Source organism: Phalangium opilio, unplaced genomic scaffold, assembly GCF_054372755.1.
Source record: "Phalangium opilio isolate 3A_F unplaced genomic scaffold, DU_Popi_V2 ptg000344l_1, whole genome shotgun sequence".
NCBI classification, from domain to species: Eukaryota; Metazoa; Arthropoda; class Arachnida; order Opiliones; family Phalangiidae; genus Phalangium; species Phalangium opilio.
In genome coordinates this window covers 1,064,904-1,092,522 of record NW_028324227.1, presented here as the reverse complement: position 1 = coordinate 1,092,522, position 27,619 = coordinate 1,064,904, and the positions used below count along the sequence as shown (strand labels likewise).

Below are 27,619 nucleotides of genomic sequence, written 5' to 3'. Positions count from 1 at the left end.
TCTCTGGATAAGAAAAAAGAAGCTTTCGCTACTCGCTAATATCCGCCATCCCTTCGATGAATTAAATAAGGAGATAATACAAAAACCAAGAAACCCGTAAATATCTTCAAACAAGTAAAAAGACCATTCCAATAATTCCTGTAGAGGTGCAAACAATACAGGAGGAGAGGCGGTTTTCTTAGGTTATTTCTCTAGAGCCGCGAAGCACCGTTAGAAGCAGCGTAAGATGGCGGCCTCCCCCTTGAGTGTTGGTTTCTCTTCATGTACTTAATTTAATTGTCTATTACCGATTCAGTTTTTGGGGCAAAAAAATTTAAAGTAAAGATTTTAGGTAATTTAAAAAAAAACCTTGGATAAAAGTTTCCTTATTTTAAAGGTATAATTTCAAAAGTGCGTTGCATGAAAGAGTTTCATATTTGAAATCTGCTTACTTTATGACCTCAAGGTAAAGTAAGGATACAGAATAAGACTCAATGTATACCTTTTAGACAAGGGTCTTATTATTACCGGTCTGGCTCGCTTATTATTCTGATTAGGAGGTCGTTTCAGGGGATTTTGATGTCAGAGTTTAAGAATCGTGGTCGAGGGGTCGCAAACTTGTCATTTCAATGTTTATTTATAGTGTATTGGGATCATTCGGGAAGGAAATTTACCAAAGAGCTTGGTATGTTATCTGTGCTGTAACGAATAATATGGTTAGTTCGGGATAAGCAGTGGTTTTTAAATTAGAAGGGATTTAGGAGTAAAAAAATAATGGTTCCGTTTCGATGGTTTATTTGTTTTTCAAAGAAAGATTTGATATATATTTATCTTGTTTATTCAAAAGCCATTATAATTTTCTTTATTATATGCCATTTATTTTTTAAAAAAATTTAGCTTTCCACTTTAAACTTTAAACAGAGTGTTTCTGGTATGTCTGCCCAAAAATTAAGGGGGATTTTCTTTGAGCGATTTTAAGTCGAAAATGTTCTATAACATTTTGTCGTCTGCGCAACCCTTTTCAAGTTAAGATTGGAGTATTTTACGGATGACCCCTAAGAATCTGAAAGACAATGATTTCTAATTTAATTAGGAGGGCATCCCAAAACCCTCAAACCATAACTTGAAAACAGTGAACCAGTTTTTGACTCAAACTCGCCCAAAGAACATGCCCCTTAATTTATGTCGCATTTATCAGAAACACCGGCTGTATTTTGAACAGGATTTTAGATCAAGTGGAATATTGCACATTTTTATGACATACCCGCTGTGTCGGTCGCATTATTGGCATGCATAAAGCGCCATCATAACAACAACGTTGCGTCATTATAAAAAATAAACTTCATCCCCTTCCAAGAGTGGCAACTTAGCCACCGCAAAAAAAGGAATTATTTCGACTATTTCAATGTAATATTTTCCCCGGAGTATTTGGAAAGTAGCGAGCATTGTGCAGATGGAAAAAGAGAAGTGGTCGGTCGGCCGGCGGCCGGCTAGAGCTAGGAGTTTGAGTTTTTGCATAATGCATGAGTTTCGCTTATCGTGTGACCGACAGCTTTCATCTTCTCATTTCATGCAAATTCTCTTCAATTTCGACGTTTCCGTCGTGCCTCCCCGTTTCGTTACATTCTAGGGCTCTGTTCTCCTTTTTCCACTCCTAACTTTGGACTATATACTCCCTCCTTGTATAGAGGCTTAACGCCCACGTCAACTATTTTCATACAAATCGCTTTAATGGAGTCAAATATAGTTGGAAACAATAGAAGAGAAGGAAAAATGGAGAGTTTCTTTACATTTTTTGCACTGTGGCAATATAAGACGTTTTATCATGAATTCACTTAACTTTCCTATGAATATTGAAAGAAATAATTAAACTTTAAATTTAGAAATTCAATAGACAAACTTAAGTCACGAGGTAGAAACAAAATATTTTTCTTCTTAAACTCCCAATTCTATCTTTGAGCGTTCTTGGTGTTTAAAGGTTGTCCTCAAAAGACCCGATAAGACGCGAACGGTTTAATATTCATGGGTGAATTGAACAAAGTCGGGTTTTCTCGCTTAGTGGATAAAAATGTGAAATGTCTGGGGAGGAGTAAAATGTCTTCTCGCTGTTTCTTATAACAGAGCTAGTATAGAATGCTGAAAGACTTTATTAAAAACGGAATGGTATTTTGCAGTGATATTTTCTAGCGCAGTTTTATATACCTACTTTCAGTTTATGATATGGTGTATGGGAAAAAAAACAAGAAGGGGAGGGAAAAAAATCAAATTTTCAGACAAGAAAGTGAGAGCTAGGAGAGATTCCTCCTAGTGTTATAAACATGAGCCTAAGGCCAGACTATCGTAACGTCTTCAAATTGCCGTTTAGAGAAATTTAATTCTGTCTGGAATATTTTCATCTCGCAAGAAATAACTCTTAAGCCACGCAAGTTATGACAGCTTAAGTTTAATTTGTTTTCCGTTCGGGAAAACAGAAATATTTATTTTTAATATTTCGATTTATTCCGAATATTTCGTATTTTTTATGGAGAAAATTGTTTAGTTTATTAAATATAAAATATTGGATACAGTCTACGGATTTGGACTTTTTTAACGCAATTCGTAACGGAATGATTTTCCTCATAATAATACAAATTATAAAACCGAGTATTTTTATTTCGTAAATTCCAGTTTTATTGTATGCATTATGGTTCTATAGTAGTAGTTTTTTTATTGTCAAAACAAAATAAGGTTATTTTTTAGACATGGATCGTTATTTAAAAAAAAAATGAAGTAATTATCGTGGATTTATACTAACAAAACTAAATTATCAAGGTGGGTTGATACGAGAAGGATAAGTACGTTAAATATAGTTTTTCTTAACTAGTCGTTAAATCCATTCATCCAAAGGTTGAAAAAGGTAATTATCTTCTTTCGCTAGCTAGAGGAGGAAAAAAAGCTGACGGCTTAATCTAATTTTGCTGAGTTTAAACGACATTCGCGTCAAATTCGGCCCCGAATATAATCGCTTCTCTTCGCTTTGACCGTATAACGGTTCGTAGAAAGTTTCTCGAACCGAAATCGGAAGCGATGTGTAATGACGCCGTTTTCCGTTCCCAAAAGCTGACATATACCTGCTAAACCTAACCAACTCAATCGGGATCAAAAACGTTTTGGAAAAGCGCGTGGCCCGCATTAACGCTAATGCTAAGCCCTACTCTCTCGTGTATACGCCTTGGACCTCGTAATTCAGTTTAAACTAGTGGAAAGCAGTATGCTAATACGTGGCTTGATATAAAGCATTATGAAATGTCTTCATATGAATACGATGATGTAGTTTTTAAATTTGATAAACAAATGAAAAGATTTTTTAATTTTTTTAGAAAATTGGTTTACGGATTAGGTTTTCAATTGGGAATTGTAGCCCATTTTCAACGTTTTCACCTTATACTTCTGGATAAGTATGATCCCCAAAGTTGATCATGATGCATTCATCTTACATTTCTACTTCCCATCGATTCATCAATTTATCAATTATACCTTGAGTGTTCATGAAGGAAAATATATAGTACGTTCCGCAGTACTAAAATATGACCACATTTTACAACATCTTCAACAACTCACTTTCAACGCCTTGAACACTATGTAACCTTCAACCACGAACAAACACGAAACCCCAAATTCGCGGAGCGTTAGGCCTAGAAGGACAAGGAGAGGGAAACGAGAAAGGTGTACGGGGAAAGGTTTAAAGGGATTCTGAAACAACTAACTTCCTGAGGCGATAAAATATGCTCCTTCCAAATGGCCTATAATTGATACCTTGGCGTTGACGACGCTTCATATAATCAAAGGAGACCCAAGTCCCGCTCTGTTTCTACCCCCTCCACCCCCCCCCCCCCGCCATTTTTCATCTATTTCAGCGAATTAAGGGGACTAATTCCCAATGGATTTCTCAGCCGGCTTTGGATAGCTCCAGGTGAACTAGAACTGAATGAAACTAAAGACTAATGGAGTGAAGAAAAAGGGGATAATCACTGCTGAAACTCTATACGAGGAAGGAGGCTTTAGGCTTAAAATTTATACGGTTAATTTCGTTAATAATTAGACAGGAGCTAGATTTCTCTCGTTTCCATTAATCCTGCTGTTCCTATAGTCCCGAATTTTTAATTAAAAATAGCCCCATGGCTTTGTGCACAGCTAAACCTTTACTCCTATCGCTACTGAACAATTAAAGGACAAGGCTTAGGGTGATGTTTTGTAGTGACTTTCTTTCATGTAAGAAATTTTGGAAGAAGAAAAAAATGTTTTAAAATTGTCAGGGTTAATTAAGAAGTGTTGTTGACAGTCTAGGTGTAGATCACTTTTAATCAAAACTACTCAATTCGCAGTGGAAAGTACAAAATGGTTTTTATCCTATTTAGTCAACCAAGACTTTTGTTGACTACGAACCATATAACGTACTCACTAAACCGTATCCTCGAAGCAGCTGGTAAGATACTACAAAAACCGCTTGATTCCATTTTCCCCATCTTGAAAAATAAAACCCGCACGGTATAGGAGATAACGCCAATTGAACTAGTAGGCAGACAGGCAGGCAGGCACAGACCACATTTGAAACCGCTGTTTCGGGTGAAATAGGGAGAAGATCTGGTGGTACTCCGGTCTCCCAGGCTAGGATACCATCCTATCCTAGTCCGATAAAAAAATTGTCTATACGTAATCAGGGTTAATCTAATAGAGCGAGTGAATTTATCGGTTCGTTGGCTCTGGTATCGACAGGCCGCTAAGGAAATCCCCTCGCGGATACACGAAGTACACACGCCAACCACCCTCTCGGTATATCCCCCGGTGTATTTTACCCGTCCGTTTCAGAAGCGCCTGGGAGGGGCAACAGCAATGAGAAGGGAAGGGGCATCAGTCCACTTGGGTTCGAGTTCTTCATTTACGACGTCTCTGCCCTTATATACTGCGTGCTTGCCTATCTCGTCCCGTAGGCACCACACGCTGTTCAACTTCATTTAGTCAATGAAGTGATACCCGACGAGTGTAAATAGAAGCCCTTAACCTGGAGTAAGACACTACCAGTTTGCACCCTTGGATATTTTGTTAAGCCATCCTGTGTTTGTCTCTTTACAAATTCAGTTAGTTTGGGTTGTTAAATCTCTAAAAAAGGTGAAATATCCCAGATAATATTACTATAAACTATTATTCCCTGCTGCGTTAATATCGGATTCCTTGGATTAAATTATTAACAAAAGATACTAATTAAATGCCACTAGTAAAATAATGTTTTATATATTAGAAGTTGAAATATTCATAATAAATAGATAATTAAAAATTCGACATTTATTAAGCTGGTTTGTTTTCTTTAAATATCTACTGATTCTGATCTTCAACTAAACTATTTCGATTTACTTCAGTTCATGAACCCTCATCCACATCTTTGAAAAATCCATTGACTTCAGTTTTGCCCATCTTTGACTCAAATTGAACGAACTCCGCAGAATATGTATAGAAAAAAAAAAGGGGTTTACCCAGGCTAGCTGGGCGCGATAAGTCTATAAGTGCTATACTATGTGAAGGATCTTTTTGTTTTCCCGGCGCTTTTGAAAAAGGGTTCTCTAGTTGCTCGGCTATAGTTACGTTACTGTTTTGATAGTTTTACGCTGGTAGATTTCCCGCCTTTTCCTCCAATCATCCTAGTGCGCGCTAGCTTTCTCTTGGAACTTCTCTAGCTCGAACGGATTATAGCGGCCTATTGAAGACTCTCAGTCAGCTAGGCGCTGAACTGAGCTGAGCTGAGCTGGGCTTCACGCGGACAAAGGAATCGGCCGGGACGCAATTGACGCGATGCCAAAGGAACTTCGCTTCGTTAGCTATTGTGTAATTTTCCGCTTTTGGTTAAAGTTTTTTTTCTTCTTTATTATTTTTTTCTTCCTTCTTTCTTCTTCTTCTGGAATCTATTCTCTTACGTCTTTTATTGACGATCAACTGGTTTGCTCAATCGAGTTTAGCTTTTCTTTTGTCTTTCACCGCCTCTCCCGCACCATATAAACAAACTTATATAATGTTTACTGTTATCAGCAAAGAGGAGTCTCTACTTTTCTTTCTTTTCATATTGAGTTAGTTTGCCCTCTCGAAAAAAGGGTTAGATTGTTAGCTATAGCGGTACTTAGAAATAATTTCATTTTTTATAGTTGGCTTCGTGTAACTTAACTATATCAGACGTTTACGAAACTTTTTATCGTTTGTTTAAAATTTAATTTTGGGATACTGGGATGTGTATTTGATTTTAAATTTTTGATTAAAGAAAATCAGTTATCCATGATAGATTTTGGGATATTTAGCAAACTTGAAGTTGAATTGACCGATTATTTAACCCAATTAAACCGATGATTAAATTTAACTGGTTTTCTCTTAGTACATGATGCAAGTTTTTCATGTGTAATTTAAAATTCAAAGAGTTTGTTTTTAGATTATAAGTCAAGGCTACAAATCAAAATTGAAAATCTATTGAAAATGCTATATCTTTCAAAAGAACATCTAAAAAAGCTCTTCTTTCATAGATGAAGCGTTTCCAACGCTGTCATAACGAAATATCTCACGCCTACTTAGTCAGTCTCAAATAACTCCCAATTATACATTGAAAAGTACGAAAAAATGTCACTGATGATTAGAAAATCCCCTTTTTAAAAATAACTGATGAATAAAAAGCCCTATCTCTCCTCATTTCATTTATAGGCTACCAGTCTTCCTTCAAATTAAAATTCTGCGCTTTGAGCCACGAAATTAGTTCCTCTTAATTACAGTAAGAGGAAAACCAGATCTGTGGTCGTTGCCATACTGGTTTCTAGATCTATCGTCTAGCGCTCTTAATTTGGGTAAAAGTGGCTGAGGGAAATGTAATGAACTTAACAAAATTAAGAGGTTTTCTCCTATATCTCTTCCATTCAGCCTCGAGAGCAAAGTCTTTTTCCGCGGCTTGCCTCTCATCTTTAGTCTTTAAAGGAAAGATAAAACAAAACGAAATAGAAAAACAGGAAGTGAGCACTGCGCTGTATTTTAAAACGTAAATAGTTAGGCCTTTGAGACATTCGTAGCTTTAAAATATTTATGGTTTTTGGTGATCATGTAATTCGTTTGTGCTGGAATTCATTATTATCCCTAGCCGACCCTCTCTTTACTACATCATTGTTCCATTGTCCTTTTAATAAAAGCCACTGTAATTCATTTAACAGTCGCATTTAAAATTGCGTGAATTTTCTGTTTCTGTACCTAATTGTTCTTTTTATTATTAAGGCGTATTTTTAAATCGCGAATTCATTCAATCTTTATTCCTAGATACTTGTTAGAAAAATACTTATTATCCCTTTCCTTTAATCTTTCTCCATCCCCATCTTTTCGGAATCAACATTTTCCCCTCTCTCTCTCTCTATCTTTTTCAACCATCACTTGGTTGATCCATTAAGATTTGGATTTCAAGTATTAAGGGTTTTCTAGAGGCGGTTTTTTGCTTTGCAAAAAAATAAGCCTAACCAGACATTGGAAAGGATAGAGTGCATAGACTTGACTTGGAGTAAACTAACTATAAAAGTTTTGTCCACCTTATCTCAGTTAGTACATATTGAATAAAAAATACAAGTAAGGCTCAGTCGTATAGTATTTTATTTGCGAAGCTTTCAAGATAAATAATAAATGTTGTGTCAGATATACTAGGCCTTGTCCGGGGTGTTTTTAGGGAGTGGAATCTGGGATGATTTCCTCCCCAATTAGCCACAAAACACTAAATACTTTTTCTCTCCACGTACCCGTATATGAAATATCAGCGTCATAATGTTAAGAAATGAAGTTTTTTCTTTCGTACTTCAAATTATGCTTAAATAGGGGTTAATCATAAAGGTAGAATGTTATGGGTCTATGACGTTCTATAGAGACTTAATGACTATTGGTTTGAGGTCCCAACCTTGAGGAACTGCACCAAACCACTTGAAACCTTGAATTCCCTTGTGTTACTGATACCAACCATCCAGTTTGATCAAATTCGATAAGAAATTGTGACTGTGGTTAAAAATGGAACAAGCATACAAACGAATACTTCTCAAATATACAGTATACCTTTATACAGCCACAGTGTATCTTTTATAGTCAGCAATCCGACTTTAAAAAAAGCTTGTATGCAAATACCCCAGCTTTAGTAATTGAAGTTCAGAAGGGCACCATCATTTTTGGTGATCCGTAACGCTATAACTCCTTCAATTATTACTCCAACAGTCAATATATATATAGGCGAAGAAGTAATGGAGTATCCCTCCACTTATGTCCAGCCACCCCTCCCAGTGCAGTTTTACTAGGTATGACGGACCGTTTTCCAAAAAAAGGGAAGAGGTTTCCGCGTTCTAAATGGTTATTTTGTGTTTATCTGTCAAAATGTCAAAAAACCCAAAGCCGACGAATGACATCGTCCCTTCGAGTTTAGTGTAAATAAACGGGGTAAAGGTATTAAGCGGTTTGTCGTGGTTTTTATCCGCTTGATATATTTGATGCCTCCCTCTTCTCCTTAAAAAATACTCTATATTCGCTCCATTTAACTAAGTTTCCTATTTTTTTAAAAAGTATAAAAAAATATACTACTTTAATGCGTATTTTAAAACTTACGGTTATTCGGTTAATCTACGAGAAATTTGGATCATATCCAAATTTTTTTCTTAGATGACGGTTTTAGTCAAGGACCCTCCTTCCAGCCCAATATGGTTCAGGTCTTTTTTCAAAGTTTTTTGAGGATTTAAGGGAAGCTCGTTTCCAGGGGCAGTTCTTAATGCTATTTTCCCATAGCGCCTGTAAAAGTGTTTAAGGCAATACACTGGTGTTCAAGGAGAAGCTCTCTTACCAAATTTTAGTTGAATAATCTTAAATCTGTTAAGGGTAATGCTTATAAAGATAACGAAGTACAGGTACAGTTTGAATACCAGCGCTGAGTGACTAGTCCCTTCTTTTGTCCTCGACTACGATTGGAGTCTTTCAATCCTTTTCCTCTTGTAAATCTTCTCTATTTTCCCAATAAAATATTCAAGGTACTTCTCTGAGATGTATAACCTTAGATTTCTCTATTACCTAACAAATAATTAAAGGCTCGCTACATCAAAGCAAGAGCCATATTGAATACGGAGAAGAAGAGCTGATACACTAGTTTTTAGAGCCTTTTTGCTTGGTCGTAGAAATAAATCTAAAAACTTCCGGCATTACAGTTGCTGTTACATAGATTCCTTACGACATCGCGAAATAGACGATCTTTTTCCGTATATACGTTGTACTGTGTCTAAGTGATGATCCAAATCTTCCTTTTTCAGTAATATATTCTCTTTTTTCTTCTCTCTGTCTCTCTCTCGCTCTCTCTTTCTGGTTTCTCCTTTTGCTATTAAATCAATACGTGGTGGTTGATGGGTGGAAGTGGGATCGAGTAATGTTGTACCTTCTTTTTTATGCTCTTTACTGGATGCCTTATACTACGGTAGTATCCAATTTTTTTGGCTTTTTTTGCAAAGCCTGCCCTAAAGTATAATAATCTCATTTAGCATGGAACTCCACGCCATATAGGAAGGCAATCGACACTGACATCGTCGAGGGTAAACCTAGGGAACCTAAAAATGAGCATAACTAGTGTATTAAACCGAAGTCAACCAAAATATTGAGAATTATTTTAAGAGAAGTGCTGGGAGGATAATTGGGTCAGCGACGAAAAGATGTCAAGAGGTATTTGTATCTCTATGGCATATTCGTTTAGATCCAGTGGCGTAACTACCCCTTGACACGGGTTGGTAAAAGTCTCCGAAAGGGTGCATTTTTGCCGGCCTGACTCGCTTCACTCTCACTAAGGTGGGAAGGTCAGAGAAACAGGAACAGTAGGGTCCATAAATATTACAAAATGAAAACAACAAAAATTGCATCGCGTTCTGAATTGTACAAAAATGTTTCAGTGGAATTAACAGATAGACGTTTTACCAGGTGACCTTTGACATAAAATATCTCAGCCTTCGGATTGGGCTTCATTATGACTGTAGCTGTAAAACATGGTATATAATAATTGGCAAATTGAAGAATCATTGGATAACTTTTGCATTATTTACTTCTATGCATAAAAATACAGAAAATGTTGATGGTCGCTACTAGGGGATATGCTGTGGTCTCAACCCTCGGGTAGCTATAACCAGAGTACTCTAGATAGAAAACAGAATGTGTTACGATGACTTTTCATTTTTATTTCATACCCTTACATTTCCTCATTGATTTCCTATCAAATGGAAAGAATTTATTGAAAAATGGGAAATTCAGTTTCAGTTTCTATAATAATTACAATCCTCTTGCTCTTGGTGTCAGTCAGAGATTGCGATCTCAGTAAAGATAAATCTCGAAATTATGATTTCATCTATGCGGCCATCTTAGAAAATGGCGGTCACATACATTACTAACACTTTCGGGTGCGAATTCTCGGAAGACTTCCTAATCTAGTTGTTTTAGAAGTCTTGAAATACCTAATTGACTTGTTTGGACGATGAGCGTAGTAAGAAAAAGTATATTTTTGAACAACATTGAAGGTGAATTAAAATTTAAGCCTGTGATTCTTTAAAAGTATTCTAAAATTTACGTTTCAGTCGGAATGTTTTGAGAAATAGTAGATTCAATTCAAAGAAACCATTTATCGTTGAAACAATAAAACACAAGGGCAAACGACTTACAGACAGATTTTATCCGAATTTTTCTTATTCCCTTTTAAATATAAAACAAATAAAATATATTTGAGTTATTTAAAGTATATTTTCCAGAAAATGGGATCACAAACTAAAACTTTAGCTTGTTTTGAAAAAGAATGAAAGACAAGGAACGTTGAGCTTTATGCTTTTCTACAACTCTGGACATGTGTGTGTGTGAGAGAGAGAGAGAAAGAGTGGGAAGAGTAGGAAGAATAGACGACTTTGCAGAAACTTTTATTTTAAGAGCGTTGGCGCGACGGCCCCAGCAGCACAGTCTATGCTTCCTCTATAAAGTTTATTTGGAACCCTCTTTTCTCTTTTATATCGCAACTCCGAGCCTTTTTATATTCGTTCTTCTCTGGCCATTTCGTCTATATGACCCTGGTTCGAACCAAACGATAAATTTGCTGTCTTTTTTATACGTAATAGAGATTGGGCAAATCCGGGAAGGTCCAACTCTGGTGTTCGAACGCCAACGTCAATGGTGCTGAACAGACTAAGTTCGTTATGTTTCGATTGGTTCGATATTCCTCAAAGCTACTTAGATGAAATAAATATATATTAGATACTAGTCAATCATATGACGGATCATTTTTTCCTACATGTATATTTTATACATTCCTCGGGAATATTTATATTTTTAATTATCCTTGGTTTTAAAAATAGAAACTCTAAAAGTTATTATTCATGTTTTGAATTGTAAAAAATATCAGAGCAGTTTTGATTGCTGCAAAATTGCAAAAGTGAACGAAGAAGAATCAAATGAGACAGACGGGTCGAAAGATATCTCATTTTTCATAACAGTTAGGGGCCTAGCATCCCTAGCTAGATTTTATAGTAAAACTTCAGGGTTACATTAATCTTAGAAGCATTTACGAAACAACAGTTTTCGAGGCATCTAGGTTCGATAGGTCATCAAGGGTTTTCGTTCAATCTTTATGATATTCGGTTCATGTTGTCCTTCTAGGGTAAGGCCGTGTATACTACAAAAACACATTCCATTAAACGCTTTTTATTCGTCTCCTATCCGTTTAGTTGACCTTTTTGGCTAATCAATAAAAACAAAAGCCTCTAACACTGACGTTGTAGGCACGCCTTCGCCTTTGCCTCGCCGTGACTCTTCGAAAAGTAAAAGGCACACACACAATCCAGGCCTAAGGGAAAGGAGAAACGGAATGGATAGGATAAAGCTAGCTTAGAGATCCGCAGGCTGCGTGGTTGTAGTAGAGAAGAAGCAACAGCTGCTGGAGTATAGCTTGGGCATCGAGAAAGGGACCTTTTTTCGCTCCAAAGCCGAACACCGGGCGGGCCGACGTAGTTTTTTTTTTGTGTTTGTGTATACTATAAGGCCTGGGCTAATAACTGCTTCTTAAAAGATCGAAGCTCATTTCCTAGTTCAATCGATAATGTATAGCTACGTACGCCGATAATAATATAAGGCCACTGTAATTTAGCTTAAATGGGAAAATAAACCTTTACTTTTTCGCAATTTACTTCGAGAAAAGTGGTGTTTACGAACATTAATAATTTATACATTATATGTATTGTGTTGCTTCTCATTTCGTATATTGATTTGATTGTTACAATCTATCAAATATACAGTACAATGGTTTTTACGCGTTTTAAACGGTATTGAGTCGATTCTATATGTATATACATGCACAGTGTTTGTGATAAGTCTGCCATAAATTATGGGTGATGTTCATTGGGAGATTTTGAGTCAAAAGTGCTCTATTACATTTTGCCGTCCAGGCCACTGTTTTAAAAACGACCTCTTAAATTTAATTATGAAACTGAAAGAAAATTCTTGTGGTCCCGCAATGATACTTCAGCTTTCTCCAAAGTTGCTACTAATTAGCACGGTTTATGCTCTGAGCTTTAACACAGGGGACACTTACGTCATTGGAAATATTACCCCCATGACCTTTGCGAAAGCGAATTGATAGAATTTTCATTCATTAAATCCTCTTAAACATCAGACTGTCTACGGTTTTGAATTCCAATCACCACTTATAGGGAAACCCGACATTCTATAAAGGGGTTATTGTATCGTTCGTATAGTTGACATATTTTAGGTCAAGTATAAACGATATTAAATCAGAACTATGATGTAATTATTTATCTCCTCTGAAAAGGCTTATGTTATACAGTAAACAATTGAATGTCTTAGACAGTTGAAAACGTAGACGTTCATTATAATTCCGTAATAATTAATTAATAAACCACGCAATGATATTTTCGTATTTCTAACTAAATATATATAGATTTAAATCAAAAATATTTCGTAAATAAAAGTGATTTTTCTCACTTTGATAAAAAAAAATGTTATAATTTTTTTTAAGTCCCATGTAATATGTACCAAGCGTGTTTAAATATTTATTTTGAAGCTGTCATCATACATTTATTTTACTGAAATTACCGAGGGAATAAACGAAATTTAAACCAATATGAAACTAACAATTTTATTTTCCCATAACTTGAAGTTAGCCTACCAAAAAATTACTTCTTTGCTTTTAAAACATCGCGGAGTTACACTGATTTATATCTCTCCGAAATGGTGGAGGTAACCTCGTTATTCCCGTATAAGGTATACCGAGTCGGTGAACTAAACCTACACACTTACTTCAATTTATACACTGTTCATCGTGTGAAGTAAAAATTCTCTAGAAGGAATTTACATATCAATAAATAAAGGATTTCAAAGGATCTTTTATTTTGAAAAAGCACTGTTTACAAAAACGCTATATACAAAGTATGGGAGGGGTAGTAGAGGGGGGGGTCAACTTCGTAAATGACGCCTTCTATTTGAAAGAAGCTATTAGTAGAGACTCTGCATGGAGGAGAAAGGTGGGAGGGGCGCGCCTTTCCAGTGATAAATTCGGAGTGAAATATTAAACATCGCGAAGCTCGTGAATTATCGCTTATCCCCACAAATGAGTAGCTAGAAAACGCGCTAGATCTTTAAGCTTCCTCGGCTCGCGCTCTTTGAAAGTGCGGAAGGCGAACAGCGTCGGCTTCACTTCCCGTTTTAAAACGCGCGAGCGAAAGTTTTCGAATGTAAATTTGCTAGCTTTAATTTACGACACACACTGCGTAAATTGTAAAGGGGAGGGGTGTCAAAATGAACGTTCTAACGCCTTCATCTTCTCGTTCGCAAATGTTCACTTTATATACCATTTCGGAGCCAAATTATCGTAACTTTAAAACTCGTTTAGCCTTTTTTAAATATGAATTCCTATTCATTATCACTGTGTCATCGTATTTTCACCCCGAATTCGACGTTTTGTCTACCACACCCTTCAATGTTTTTGGTAAAAAGCTTATGAACTCACGATAGGGGATTAGATTTTGGTAACAATCGATCAACAGAATTATTTTCGAAATTGGTTGAAATCAAAACGTGCGTGGAAGCCTTAATTTCAATGTATTTGAAGGAATAATTTGATAATGGAAAGTTTACTACACTACCCAAGGCAAAATGCGTTACATAATTGTATTGGTATTGATGGTTAGCAAACCTCTTTAAAGAGAGATTAAATATCGTGGAAACCCACAGAAACGTATTTAGCCTGGCCCTTTTAGAATCGCGTTAGAATACGCGTTCACGGTATCACAGTTCGCACTCTAGGTCCATACGTTTGACTTCTCTGACACTCGGTATGTTATTGTCTAGGTGAAAGCCCGCGCAAAGAATGACGAGCTCGAAAGAGAAAGAAAATAATAACAATCAAAAAGAATAAGAAAGAAGGCAGGCAGAGTGAGAGAGTGAGAGAGTGAGAGAAAGAGATGAGCTAACCTTAAGCCAACAGTGTTTCAAAACGTTGGTGGCTTTAGTGGTGCGAAGCTGGTAATAAGACAAGCGTATTGCCCCCCTTATCTCCGTAATGCAGGGATGGAATGAAAGCGCTCCTAGGCGACGATATATTTTCTTTATACTACCAAAGCGAAGGTTGCCAACGCGAGCTGAGAGAGAAGGAAAAAAAAACACCTTCCGAATAATCACGCGAGGAAACGGAGAGGCAAACTTTTAAAAGGGCCTCGCGATGAATGGAGTTTTAAAACAAGAATAGAAGGTGTAAAAGGGAGCCTTGGCCATCTCTCTCTCTCTCTCTCTCTCTCTCTCTCTCTCTCTCTCTCTCTCTCTCTCTCTACTCTCCGGCGCTCGCCCATCATCCTAACCTCTTTCTCCGTTTCCTTTTGTTGTCTAAGACGTTGCGTACCGGACCAAGGGGCTCGAAACTCGCCAAGGAAATTGGAATTCTTCCAGTCTTTTCAAACTTTGATTTAGAATCAAAGATTTAACATAAATTCGAATGAGATTGGGGTTGGGTTATGAGAGATGAATTCCAGATAATTCAATGCAAGCGGCTAAACAGTCTGGCACTCTATTTTGGGAAAGTTTTAGCATAATATAGCCGTATTTTAATCGTTTATACACGTAAATCCCGTGGCAGTGACAAAATAAATCTTTTCCAATATTTTCTCGAAGGTATTCTCTGCTTGAAATTCCAAACATTCACCATTTTCGCGTGAAAGAAGGCTTCCTTATCCGGTGGGCTGCAGGCGTATACAAGTCGACGATTTTACCTATTCCTTATGTATGTACATTAAGGAAGAAACCTTCCTCCCACTTTCATGCCAAGAATATAAATTTTTACTTTGATAGATTCATGAGCAACTACTCTCCTTTCGAGATTTATTAATGTAACGAACGCATCGTATGTTTTAAAAATGTAATGTTTGACCGTAAGTTTACCCAGAAATTGATAGTAAAATTTAGAAAACTGTACGCGTATGAATGTACTATTTCTCAAAATTAGCGGTATTCTTAAGGGTGTCGTACCCCTCGATGCCGGTCGAAACGTTCAGGATAAGGAATGAAACTAGATGAAAGTTCCTTTTAAAACTGTTTCCACTACCGGAAGCTTAATGTCGCGGACGCGAAATAACGGCGTTTGGAAACGTTGGCTTGTATACCTACCTACGTATACCCCTTTCCATCCGAAACTATCAAGCCAGAAGCCTAATTCTCGCTATGGTTTTCTTAGTCTTAGCTGGCTGTTTTTTCCGCTACGCGGAACCTAGACTTTACGAGTTTTCGACGACTAAAAGTCTAAAACTAATATCGCGAATAGCATGCAGTTATAAGAAATTGTCCTATCTTATAAATGAAAGTATAATGCTCTGTTAGGCCTTGGTCTTTCTTTAAGAGTAGGCCTTGAATACAGACATGTATTCAAAAGATTCTCGCAAAAGTAGGCCTAGTATCTTTTTTTATTTCGTGCCCTTTATATTACCGTACTTGACCTATTTTTGTAGTGTGCGAGTATAACTATAAAATATTATTAAGAATAGTTGGGCAATGAAACTGAGGAGGATTAAGGATGCAATTAGTAGGCCTAGTTCCAACTGGTTTTGTCTCTGAAACAAGAGTGGCCCTGAAACGTTTTTCTCGAGATTAGTCAAAGTTTGCTCTACCGAAGTACGAGAAAACGCTGAGTTAATGGGTTCTTAATGACGCAAGAAATGCATTAGCGCTGGATCTGGATCTCTTACTGAAGTTCGATGACTTTCAAGAGTTAAATGAGTTCTTCATAGTTTTGATTCGGATTCTGGCCTCAATATATATTCGAAGATTAATTAACATGTTTTGATTTCAATGTTATCAATCGAAAATTATTTATCATAATGCCCAGAAAAACTATAGATTGAATCACATCCAATAGAACCCGATGTGATCTGGAGCATAAAAATCGAATGCTCAGCACGAAAAGTGGACCTTATTGAATTTATTCTTCTAAATTAATTTTCCATTTAATTCTGCAACGTTTCTGTGAATTGATCAATTTACAAAAGGCATAAGCTACCGGCTCGCCTCAAGGGTTAGTGGATGACACATCCAACTTGCTCCCGGATGCACATTGATTTCTTTTTCGTTCTCAGTTCGTTCATATTATCGTGCGAAAATTCCACAGTGACTCTTATAAAGTATAAGGCGAAATTGTTTACGACAATGTTAAAGGGAGTGCAACTAAAACGTTTTAGCCTTCATTTAAAAATAAAGAAAACAACAAAAAAACACATAGTATATGTATGCATAGAACATCTTGGAAAGTCTCCAAAGTATGCGGGCCTTTTAAGCTATGCTGGGGCGTATCGTTATTTGAATAATTTGCGCGACAGATGCCGGGAGAGGACGTTTTAAAATGGGGATAAACACCCATCCCGTCTGTCGTTTTGATTAAACTCATAGCGCGTCTCTAAATTGATTACATTTTGAGGACCTCCATCGTATGTTTGACCTCCCACTACCAACATACATCCTTCAATCCTCCGCTTTGTATATCTTACGGATTTAACAACAATGTTGCCCGAAATTTTAATTTCATTTTGCTAGAGTTCTCTTTTGAGTACGCTTTTGGGAAAGTTTGGCAACAGGAAATTTATTTTAATACCTAAGCCTTTGTTGAATCTATATTGATATTAACGATTAGTTCGGACTTCGAAGGATGGGATAAATACTTTTTCGGGGTGAAATACTATTTGATCGAACTGTTTAAAGTGAGAAGAAATTATGGTCTCACTGACCTCCCGAAGGGCCCTTGTCATTCACCAATAGGCCATTTCGATGTAACTAAGAGGGTAAAACATTGCCTTCCACCTCGCTTTTTGGCACCTGCGCTGTAGTACTTTTGTACAATGAGAGTGCGCAGAGACGGCAATATGTCCTGATACTGGGTTTATAGGGCAGGCAACCTTTCGTCGTGGGGGAGATCTCTCCCAATGACAATTCCACTTGGCGGTCACGTGCCAGTAGAAATATTTAACCTGCCGGAAGCTCGTGTTTTGAGGATAAGCTAGCCTTAAGTTCATAGTTTAAACATTTACATTCTCTCTTATTTTTCCATTGATTTCAAACCCCTTTTCAGGGATAAACATCAACACCGTTACTTCAAGTTTGCCCTAATGTTGTTTACTCTTCGCTTGCATTGCAAAGAAATTTGAAGAGTCGTCGGAGTTATACTCTCCGGAGTATAGAACTACTTAGGAGCATAAGAATGGTGCCTTATGTTTGTCGAACGCGTCCCCTATAGCGTTGTTTTTTATCTCGTTACACTAGAGAATAATATCATAACACTATCAAACAATGCTAGTAGAATAAAACTCCCAAAGTTGACTTTCAAGGAGACCGAACAAAAAGAAAAAACCAAGATCTGTCGATGTAAAAACGCCCTCAAGATATGCCCCGAAAAGATCTCTGTAATCGAAAGCTCTCTTAACCGGAAACAATTCATCCCATTAAAATATTACTAATCAAACTATCTCCAGGGTTGATTGAAAGGATGGATGCCTTGAGGGTTTATTTGTAGATGATGTTACTTAAGTAATGAAGTAGAACAAGCGGAGATTTTTCGATAAGTAAACTTTGGCAAGCAATAAGGGCGAATCTTTGCTCTTTGTCTGTGATTTTGCTCCCAAGATGAATCTCACTCCAGACGTAAATATTTTAAGGATTAAATCATTTATTGGGGTCGTTCAATTCTGCGATAACTTGCCTTTGGCTTTATTGACTCTGTTCTCTAATGGTTAATACGACAGGAGCCAATGAAGAGAAGGCGAGAGATGGCTTAGACGAAAAGTACGATAATAAAAAATGTTTTTCTTTTTTCCTTTCATATTTCTATAAAAAAAATCCCACTTCCTCCCCCAAAAACCACTATGCGAAAAAAATAAGAAATACGAAATCGAAAGTAAATGTACTTGGGGAGAAAATATTCAAGTCCATATAAATCATTTCTTACGAGGGAGAGGAGGTTAAACTCAATCCTAAACAAGAAAATAGTGTTGGAATAGAAGTTAGGTTCGACAGTTGCTAATACCAAACGCGCTCTTCATCCACTTCCGGGTACAATTTCGGTATGAGTGAATAAGGTCAAAAATCATTTTAGAGCAAAATCTAGCACACCATTCGATAGAGCGTAAAATTTAGATCTTAAATGGCCGCCGCTGTTTTCAAATTTCCAAAAAAAAAAAAAGTCTTATCCCCCATAAGAATTGCCACATTTTCCAAAATATTGATGTTTAACGTTAGGGCTCATTTTCACTTAAGAGGCCGAATAGGTTAGGTTAGCTTAGGTTAGGTTAGGTTAGGTTAGGTTAGGTTAGGTTAGGTTAGCTTAGGTTAGGTTAGGTTAGCTTAGGTTAGGTTAGGTTAGCTTAGGTTAGCTTAGGTTAGGTTAGGTTAGCTTAGGTTAGCTTAGGTTAGCTTAGGTTAGGTTAGGTTAGCTTAGGTTAGGTTAGGTTAGCTTAGGTTAGGTTAGGTTAGCTTAGGTTAGGTTAGGTTAGCTTAGGTTAGCTTAGGTTAGGTTAGGTTAGCTTAGGTTAGCTTAGGTTAGCTTAGGTTAGGTTAGGTTAGCTTAGGTTAGGTTAGGTTAGCTTAGGTTAGCTTAGGTTAGGTTAGCTTAGGTGAGCTTAGGTTAGCTTAGGTGAGCTTAGGTTAGCTTAGGTGAGCTTAGGTTAGCTTAGGTGAGCTTAGGTTAGCTTAGGTGAGCTTAGGTTAGCTTAGGTGAGCTTAGGTTAGCTTAGGTGAGCTTAGGTTAGCTTAGGTGAGCTTAGATTAGGTTAGGTGAGCTTAGGTTAGGTTAGGTTAGGTTGGAAAAGGTGGCAAATTATTGGCCCTCTGATGTTTTCCACACTGTTTTGACCTTGTTCACCTATACTGCAAAATTTTGTTTTTTTGGTATTTTTTTTGGAAATTTGAAAAAAAAGCGGGGTTATTTTAGATCTAAATTTTACGCTCTATCGAATGGTGTGCTTGATTTTGCTCTAAAATGATTTTTGACCTTATTCACTCATACCGAAATCCTACCCACTTCCGGTTATGACGTAGCAACAGAAGGCCAGCCAATAAGAGATAGCCGTGAACGAAAGCTAAACATCCGTGCAACGCACGTTCAAAGGCGGAAGCTTCTATTCCAGTAATAGTTTCCCCTTATCCTAGAATCGCAATGAAGTGGCTTTTTCGTGGTCAAAAAAAAAAAAAAAAAAAAGATACGCGGTTTATCTTTGGAGGGGAAAATATCAGGACCGTTTCTATATCGCTTTATCCGGGCGCTTTCCCGTTCCCCAAAAATATATCGTATTTTCAAGAATGACTGTCATAACTCAGTAGTTTCAATTTTTTTTTGTGATTTAACTGGGTTTGTCTGTATTTAGCAGCTGATCGGTGCTTTCAATACCTGACTCTGGATAGTCCTGTAACAAAAAGTATAACTTCGTCTTGTATATCCAGGAACAATTTAGATAATTTAAAGCATCTAAGGTTATAACGGATGTATAAAAGCAAATGTGAATCGGGAAAAAGGAAGGACATCTCATATAATAGAATCTTGAATCGCAACTTTTTTCGGCAAAAGCATCATTTACGATAATATTGCACGAAGTTGACTGTAAGAAATACACATAGAAAGCCAGAGACCCAGGAAGTAAGGAAATACTGGAAGCCTGGAGAAAAAATAAAAAGGCGGGAAAAGATATCGAAAACTCGTTTTTAGTCAGCCTGATATAGATTTCGACTGTATTTCTATAGGAAAGTATTAGGAATATCTTTTTTTTTTTCTTGAAGAGGATGGAAGAAAGATGAAGAAAAGCTACTGCACCGTGCCGTTCTCTCGTATAAGTTGAGGAACTAAAACTGATGAGCCATATTAGTAAAGAAGACAGCCTTCAAACTTATTCTCCGACACGCTGGTGTGGCGGCCTTGCCTTCTAGTTATTTCGCTATGGGCTTAAAATGTGCACCAAAGCAGATATGCCAAAAGCCGGCATCAACGAAGGCGAGCTGAGCAACCTGTCTTCGAGAGACTGCGGGTAATAAAAAATTGAAGCGAAATTTATGGCTAGAAGAAGTTAAGCGTGGAAGGGAGGAACTGGATTAAAAACCATTTTTACGCTAAAGACTCTATACTCAAGTTCGAAGTACTCCGGAACTTAAAACTGAAAAAGTTCGGGAGAGAAAAAAAATCCGGGTGAGATAACCATCAACGCTCTCTATAGAGAGTAAAAAATAACCCTTTTTTTCTTACTATATAATGGTTTCTGAATTTAAGAAATAGAGGTTTAACTGATAGGAAAAAAAACGTAAATGGAGGAATTATTAAAGACGATGTTTCTAAAGGCCCATTCATACTAAACTAAAATCTTACGATCACGTCGGTGAAGTCGCTTTACTCGCTTAATTAGACTGTTAATTTCCCCTGTCAACGATTACTAAAACATACGACGGTTTAGTTATTAGTTTAATTATTAGTAATTATTCAGTTTCGTCGGTCAGTGTCGAGATTTAAAATCCCAGGAACGACTGTTTTTCGCGTCAAGGGTTACGTTGCTTCCGTCGCTGTCGTCTGACGATTGTCAAACTAAACTGATTTCCACGTCATATAAAAACTCTGTCCTCCCACAAAACTTAAAATCAATAATGTTGAATGTTCACCTTAATTAGTGGATTATATCGATTTTAAAGGACCTCGAGTTATTTTTTTAAAAACAAAAAAAACCAGCTTTTAAATTTTCGTATCTGTAATTTCCTTTAAGCCCAACTCCGTGAAAATCATATAATGGTGAAAAACGTATTGAACACTCTTAGTTAAATTAATATTTCTGCCTACCTCTTCTTCTTAATTAAATTTAAATGTAAAAGTACCGCGTGATAGGTTAATTGCTCTATTGGTAGGAAGCAAGACGTATGGCAAATATATCATTTTTCAAACAGAAAGGCTGTTGTTAGTTATGCCGTGATAAAAATGTTTTAACTATAAATAGACGACTATATTGACTTTAAAAATTCCAGTCTGCGAGCAAAGTATTTTTCACGTTAGCTAACATGTCGTGCTAAACAGTACACGGCCACCAGATTTCCTTTTGTTCACCACCACGCGTATTTTGGAATTACTGTTTTCCTTTTTTCTTTTTCTGTTCGATTTCTTTTTCACTCTTTTACATAACGAGGAAACTTTTCAACAGTCAGACTAAACACGTTGCCAATGACGTGAGGGTTGTAAAGGGGGGGGGCGAGTACGTCACGCTATATTTCATGTCGCTTATTTGACTCGGGAGGTTCGTTCTTGACAATTCCTAAAGAATACGAACAGCACGAAGGGACAAAAGAGAAAATGAAAGAGAATTACAATTCTCCTAGAATAGAAATGAAAGAAATTGTTAATTTCCGATGCTAGTGAAGCAAATCCTTGTAATTGGTTACAGCGTCATTACTTGCTTGCAAAATCTGCCCTTTATTTAACCCTATCCAAGGTTATTAGATTATGATTTTCAGATTTCTTTTTTTTTGTGTCCAAGAGGTAATATCGTAAGTTTATAAGATACGTTCCATAAGTTTGACACTGCCTATACTTTGTAATGCTAGAGACCATAAAGGTTGACGTGACAAAATAATCAGCAAATTGTTAGCTATAATTTTTGAAAATAGGTTCCAATGTTCAAGAATCTGTCATCTTGACCTAGATGAAATTATTCCAAGGACATCGAACATCGCGGAGAAAAAAACAAAACCAGTCTCTTTTAAAAACCTTGGCTGGTCTTATCCACCCACTACTTGATTTATTTTTAGACTCTGGCTCTATAAGGCAATATTCGATTTCCTCTAGACTCGTAAGGGACCATGTTAATGACTGGCTAATTGGGTTGAAAGTAGAAAAAGAAAGTATTCCGTCGGTCGAGTGAAAGAATTAATGAACTCTCTTTTCATTTATTTAGCGATTCGTTACCGGCCTAAGCCTTTCGACGGCGCTCCTTCTTTTAAAATGCTCGGACTAGGCCTACCTATACTCCTTTTACATGTTTATTGAAAGACCAAAGACAGGCAGACTTTGATTAATTTACCATTGAAACGGTTTCTCCTCCGCTATAAATTTGCGGCTCGTAATTGGACGTGTTTACTTACTTGATTTAGAGCTTTTTTTATAGTCTGAAAGATAGGTTTTTAAATTGCGGATTGGATTAGACCTAAAGACCCAACTTGTTGAAGAAATTTGGTAGTTTCGTAAAAGATGGTTTATCTAAGACTTGAAGGGAAGTAGCTACACAGGGTGTTTCTGATAAGTGTGACATAAATTAAAGGGGATTTCTTTAGGTGATTTTGAGTTCAATATGTTGTATGTAATTTTGCCACTGTTTTCGAGTTATGAATTGAGTGTTTTAGGGATGACCCCTTAATTTAATTATAAATCATTGTCTACATCAGTTTCTTAATTAAATTTAAGCGGTCATCAGTAAAATAATCAAATCAGAACTCGAAATAAAGTTCTTTCCTGACAAAGCAGACTGGTCACGGGGTCTGGCAAAGGCTTTTCTTTACTTTCTGAGACAAGGTTTAACTGTGTAGGCCAGAATTTCCGAGGCTTAGCTTCTGTTGTGTTGTGTTGTTGTCTAATATTTATGTGGATTCTTCACAAAAGAGGTTTGTTGGACAACTCAAAATAAAAAATTCTTCTTGGTTGAAGAATTAGAAGTAAGAGACAAGAATAATGTGAACGGAAACGAACTGACTTCCGTTCCAAAATCCTGTACTACTGTGAAAAAAAAACTTAGAATGGATTGTTTCATCGGTCTGTTTATAGTAAAACGGTTAGAAAAACATCGAGAATAAAGTGAAAGTTGAAAAGACAGTCAAAACAAAATTAATGGAAAATGAATTACTTAACGTGATTATCCTTATATCTCTAGCTCATTTAATTGACTAAATACACACAAACGTAAATAAACTCAAATAAATGAAAATAATTTTCAACACAAACTTTCACATTCAAGAAGACCAATCTGCTAAATCGTGTATGATATTAGTAATAACGCATCATCATCATTCTTATCTCTGAAATAACATCAAATGTCCCTCCCACACGGAATAAAAAGAATGCGAGCCCATTCTGCGATGGAAAAAGAGTCATCTTAAGTAGAAATCGCCGCCAATCAGCCCCTCGTGATTGTTGCGCTCTCCGCGCAATAGCCATTCAACATATACCCCTAAAATTGCTGCTGTAAAAAAGGGCCCCCTCTTGTAACATACATACATACATATATATATATATATATTTGAAATAACGCCTATTTAGAAAATAGATGAAAATGGCCGGAATCGAAGATGACGATATAGTCAAGGGTAATTTGAGACGAACAGGAAAAGAGAGGGGGGGGGTCCAAAGAGGTTTACGATAACCGCGGGAAACGATTGGGGGGTATATAATATGTAGACCATTTTAACCCCCTGAAAGCCGCGTTTCCCACAAACGCCGAACGAGAGGTTTCTGTGGCCGAAGCAAACGGTGAAAACACACGGACGCTACATAGTCTAGTCTAGTGATCGAAAATAGGTGGACGAGAGAGACCACTTTTAAAATAAGTGCCGCCTGGCTGTTTCTGAATGCGAAGCCAGAAGTCGATAAATTGAAGAAGTCTTAGTAACAAGAATATAAAAGGAAAAATAGGGTATGCGAGCTACTTCGCGATAAAAATGTATCTATTATCCTTAGGTCCACTGATACTGATACTGTATTTGCTTTGTATGGGATGGCGCAAGAGGGTGTAGACTGATATTACTTCAAGGTGCGTGCTATCTTACAAGTTGCGTATCTCACCATCATAACGATATAATTTTGACAACTCGTGACTCCAAACAATTATGATGCGTATTGGTAGCATTGTAGAACTCTATGGCATGAACTTCTTGTAGAATGACGAACGGAAAGCGAGTGAAAATCGTTAACGAGAAGAGGAGAATAGTTGCCTTCTCTTCCTTCCAGCCCTCTTATTCGTACACGCCGGGATCTCTAACAAATTGCCGTCAGTCCCTATCCTAGCCATTACGCCATTGAACTGTTTCCTCCTTTGCTAAGGCAGCATCACGGATCTCCCCTCTTAGAGACACGACAATGGAAAAAGAGAGAAGCTATATAGCTCTGTACTTCCTTCTTTTTACTTTTCTCTCTCTCTCTCATTCTCTTTACCCTTTTGGCGACACGAAGAATCCCTTCCAAACTCCCGCAAAGCGTCGTCTTTTTTCCTCCGAGGCTCAGATAGGTTTTGGTTTCACCACGCGAGCTATGAAAATATTATTATTAAATTATATGAATGTGAGCACGTATTTGAAACTAAATGCATTCAATCTTGTAGAAACACGTGTTTTGTCAAAAGAGGGACTATAGTTGAGGCATAGGAATGGAACCTCTAAAAATCCTGGATTAGTTCTTGATAATTCCAACTGTAATTCTTATACTTTTCAGAAGAAATGTAGCATAAACCAGTTTAGTTTGGAGTTAAAGCCCACTATTAGTTTAGGTAAGCCCATAAGAGAAACGATGATAAAAAAGGCAAGGTCCATAAAAAGCCGGAAGGATATACTCTTATAACAGTTCCTCCGTCTTGTTTTCATCCGGCGGCGCTTTAGAAAACCATTATGATCGAGAGTCTGTTTTGTTTCGGCCAAAGACGCCGGGCACCGGTAATTAACGCTTTCGAAGGCAGCTCTTTCTCTCGAGCTATTATAGACATTGCTCTCCCCTACCTCTTCCATCTCCTTAGCTCGTTTCTCCTTTTTCGGATTCTGATTACGTACATAGCTAGCGCGGTAAATAAACACAATGAAACGTTACGCGAATCTTCCGTTGATCCTTCAGTCTCATTAATCACCACCACCGAGAGGGCACCGAAGGAAAACGTCGAGGTTATTCCCTTTGCCAGCGCTTTCCTTCATATTTGTTCCACATATATGTTATGTTAGAACATGCCGGAAAAGAAACGCGGTTGACTGGTTGAGGTTCCCGCGTCACGCTGGAAGCCACGGATATTCAAGTATTTCTTCATTTTGTTGTTTTGTCATTCTTCTGTCGGCGGCCTCATTGTATATCTAACTGTGGGCGCAAAAGTATAGTAAGTTGAAACAAAAGTTTTGGCGTGATAAATTTCGCTAACTAATTAACGGTTTTATCAAGATTGTCAGTCAGTCAGTATTCGAGATAAATGTTAAGATTTAGGCTCATGTCTAAACTATACAATGACATACGTGTAAAAGAATGTTGATTGCTAATTTGTGGTATGCTTCGGGTTCATGAAGTAAAATTTCGCGACTAAATCGAGGGATCTAAATATACCCATGAATAAATCATTATCTTTCTATAACTGTTAGCTTACATTGTAACGTTGTTTCAGATGTCAAATATATTCATAATTATCTTATTTTGAGATACAGTTTAAAACTAACTTATCAATGTTTCAAAGATCTTGATCATACCTTACATATATACCCTGGCTTATTTCCAGAATCAGTACTGTCTTCCTACTGGCGCCACTTTCTATACAACCTCAAAACGATAATCGAACCCGAATTGTCATTTATAAAAGCAACGTAATTTTTTAAAAGAATAAGAATTTCAGATATATAATTTTGAAATCGGATTTTGTTCCGCAGGCGCTTCGACCTACTTTTCAACCAAAAGATATGAATGTACAACTCTTGTACTCTGATATTACTGTAAGCAAACTGGGACTGATCGCAGACAATACGGTTCCCTAAAGTGAAATGCACGAGTAACGTACGAGGGTCGACACTATATGCCCCATGGACCCATAATAAAGTAGAGGTTCCTTTTAATAATGTGAATTGAATCATAAACCCTCTTGGAATCGGAACAGAAAATATTTTACTTAATATATTTATTGTTTGGTTCGTAAGATTCAAAACTAAGCCCATAGAGAATGTAATTACACTATACGGCGATATTTTGTTCATGTTATTGATTTTTATAAAAGTGTTATTTATTCCAAATCGTAGTCAGTGGCATAGATGAGGGTACCTCTACACAATTAGCGATGGTGGACGGCACCAATCCTTTTTCGGTGGAGCTAAAGTGTCGGGCGACATATATTGGGATAGGCGAAGAAAAGTTAATTTAATCAGTTCTTGTTTTCAGTTTCAGACGATGAAGTTCTTCCAGACTTCGCGTCCGTCATTCAGAATGTAACCGTTCCCTTGGGGAGAGATGTCCAGCTGAATTGCGTTGTCGAGAACTTGGGCGGCTACAGGGTAACACCATCCTTCTCCTCTTCTCTCTTTCCCTCTCTCTCTTGGACTTTCTTCCCTTATTAGATATCTTTCCATACTCTCCCTTACAAACCCCTTTAGAAAATCTGAGAAAAAGCTTACAGAGCAAAGCCCTTTTCTTAATGGAATAGTCACTGAGTATAGGTTTGGGAATTTCCCGCGCTTCTGTTTCTCAAAAATATAAATTTTAAAACGAAGACAACATAAGGCGGGAGGTCGTAGCTAATGGGCCAAGGGTTAAGGTCTTAAGGGCTTGTTTTTAAAGATGTGAATATTCCGAAACACGCGCGATCGTTCCCAAGGATAAATTTAGTTTGACCCTTAAAGTTCATTGTACTACCAATGTTCAATAGCAATAGAGGGATATGAAAGAGGCTTCTTCCATATATAATTTTTGTATCACAGCGACAAACTAAGAATTATATCATCTGTTTTTAAGAAATAGTGGTATGATTCTGTAATTTGGTAGCTTTTTGCCTTAGTTATGTAAATGTCCAGGCAAATCTAAATAAAATTAATGCTCTTCAACGGAAATTAATGTTATTTAAAAAGGCCCATTCAGACTCGAGTATCTTACTTTCCCGTCGGTTGCCTAGTTAATTTCATTTCTTTCGCGTCAGTATGTTCAATTCGGACGTGAGAGCAGAGGACTTAAAACGAGTCGCGTATTGGTGATTTTTGACCCAAGACTTTTGTAAACTAAAATAGATGAATCCAAAATAACAAATACCGTCAAGAACCGTGAAAATTTTCATATATCGTTTTCTAAAGCATAGCTCACTTGATCACGCGTCTGTGAGGCATG

General features: G+C 37.1%; 1 protein-coding gene and 1 long non-coding RNA gene across 3 annotated transcripts in view; both read left to right on the top strand.

Moving 5' to 3' along the window:
- The window catches only part of LOC149609955 (lachesin-like), a 57,532-nt gene that overhangs the window by 13,776 nt on the left and 16,137 nt on the right, over positions 1 to 27,619 (top strand). For both annotated transcript variants that reach the window (XM_089859790.1, XM_089859789.1), the window contains exon 2: positions 26,684 to 26,796. In XM_089859790.1, coding sequence (XP_089715916.1) covers positions 26,684 to 26,796 — 113 coding nt within the window. The remainder of the gene's footprint in view (positions 1 to 26,683; positions 26,797 to 27,619) is intronic.
- On the top strand, positions 24,950 to 26,437 carry LOC149609956 (uncharacterized). Its single transcript, XR_016376864.1, has 3 exons — positions 24,950 to 25,643; positions 26,034 to 26,118; positions 26,182 to 26,437. It is a non-coding gene; the product is annotated as an uncharacterized LOC149609956 (long non-coding RNA).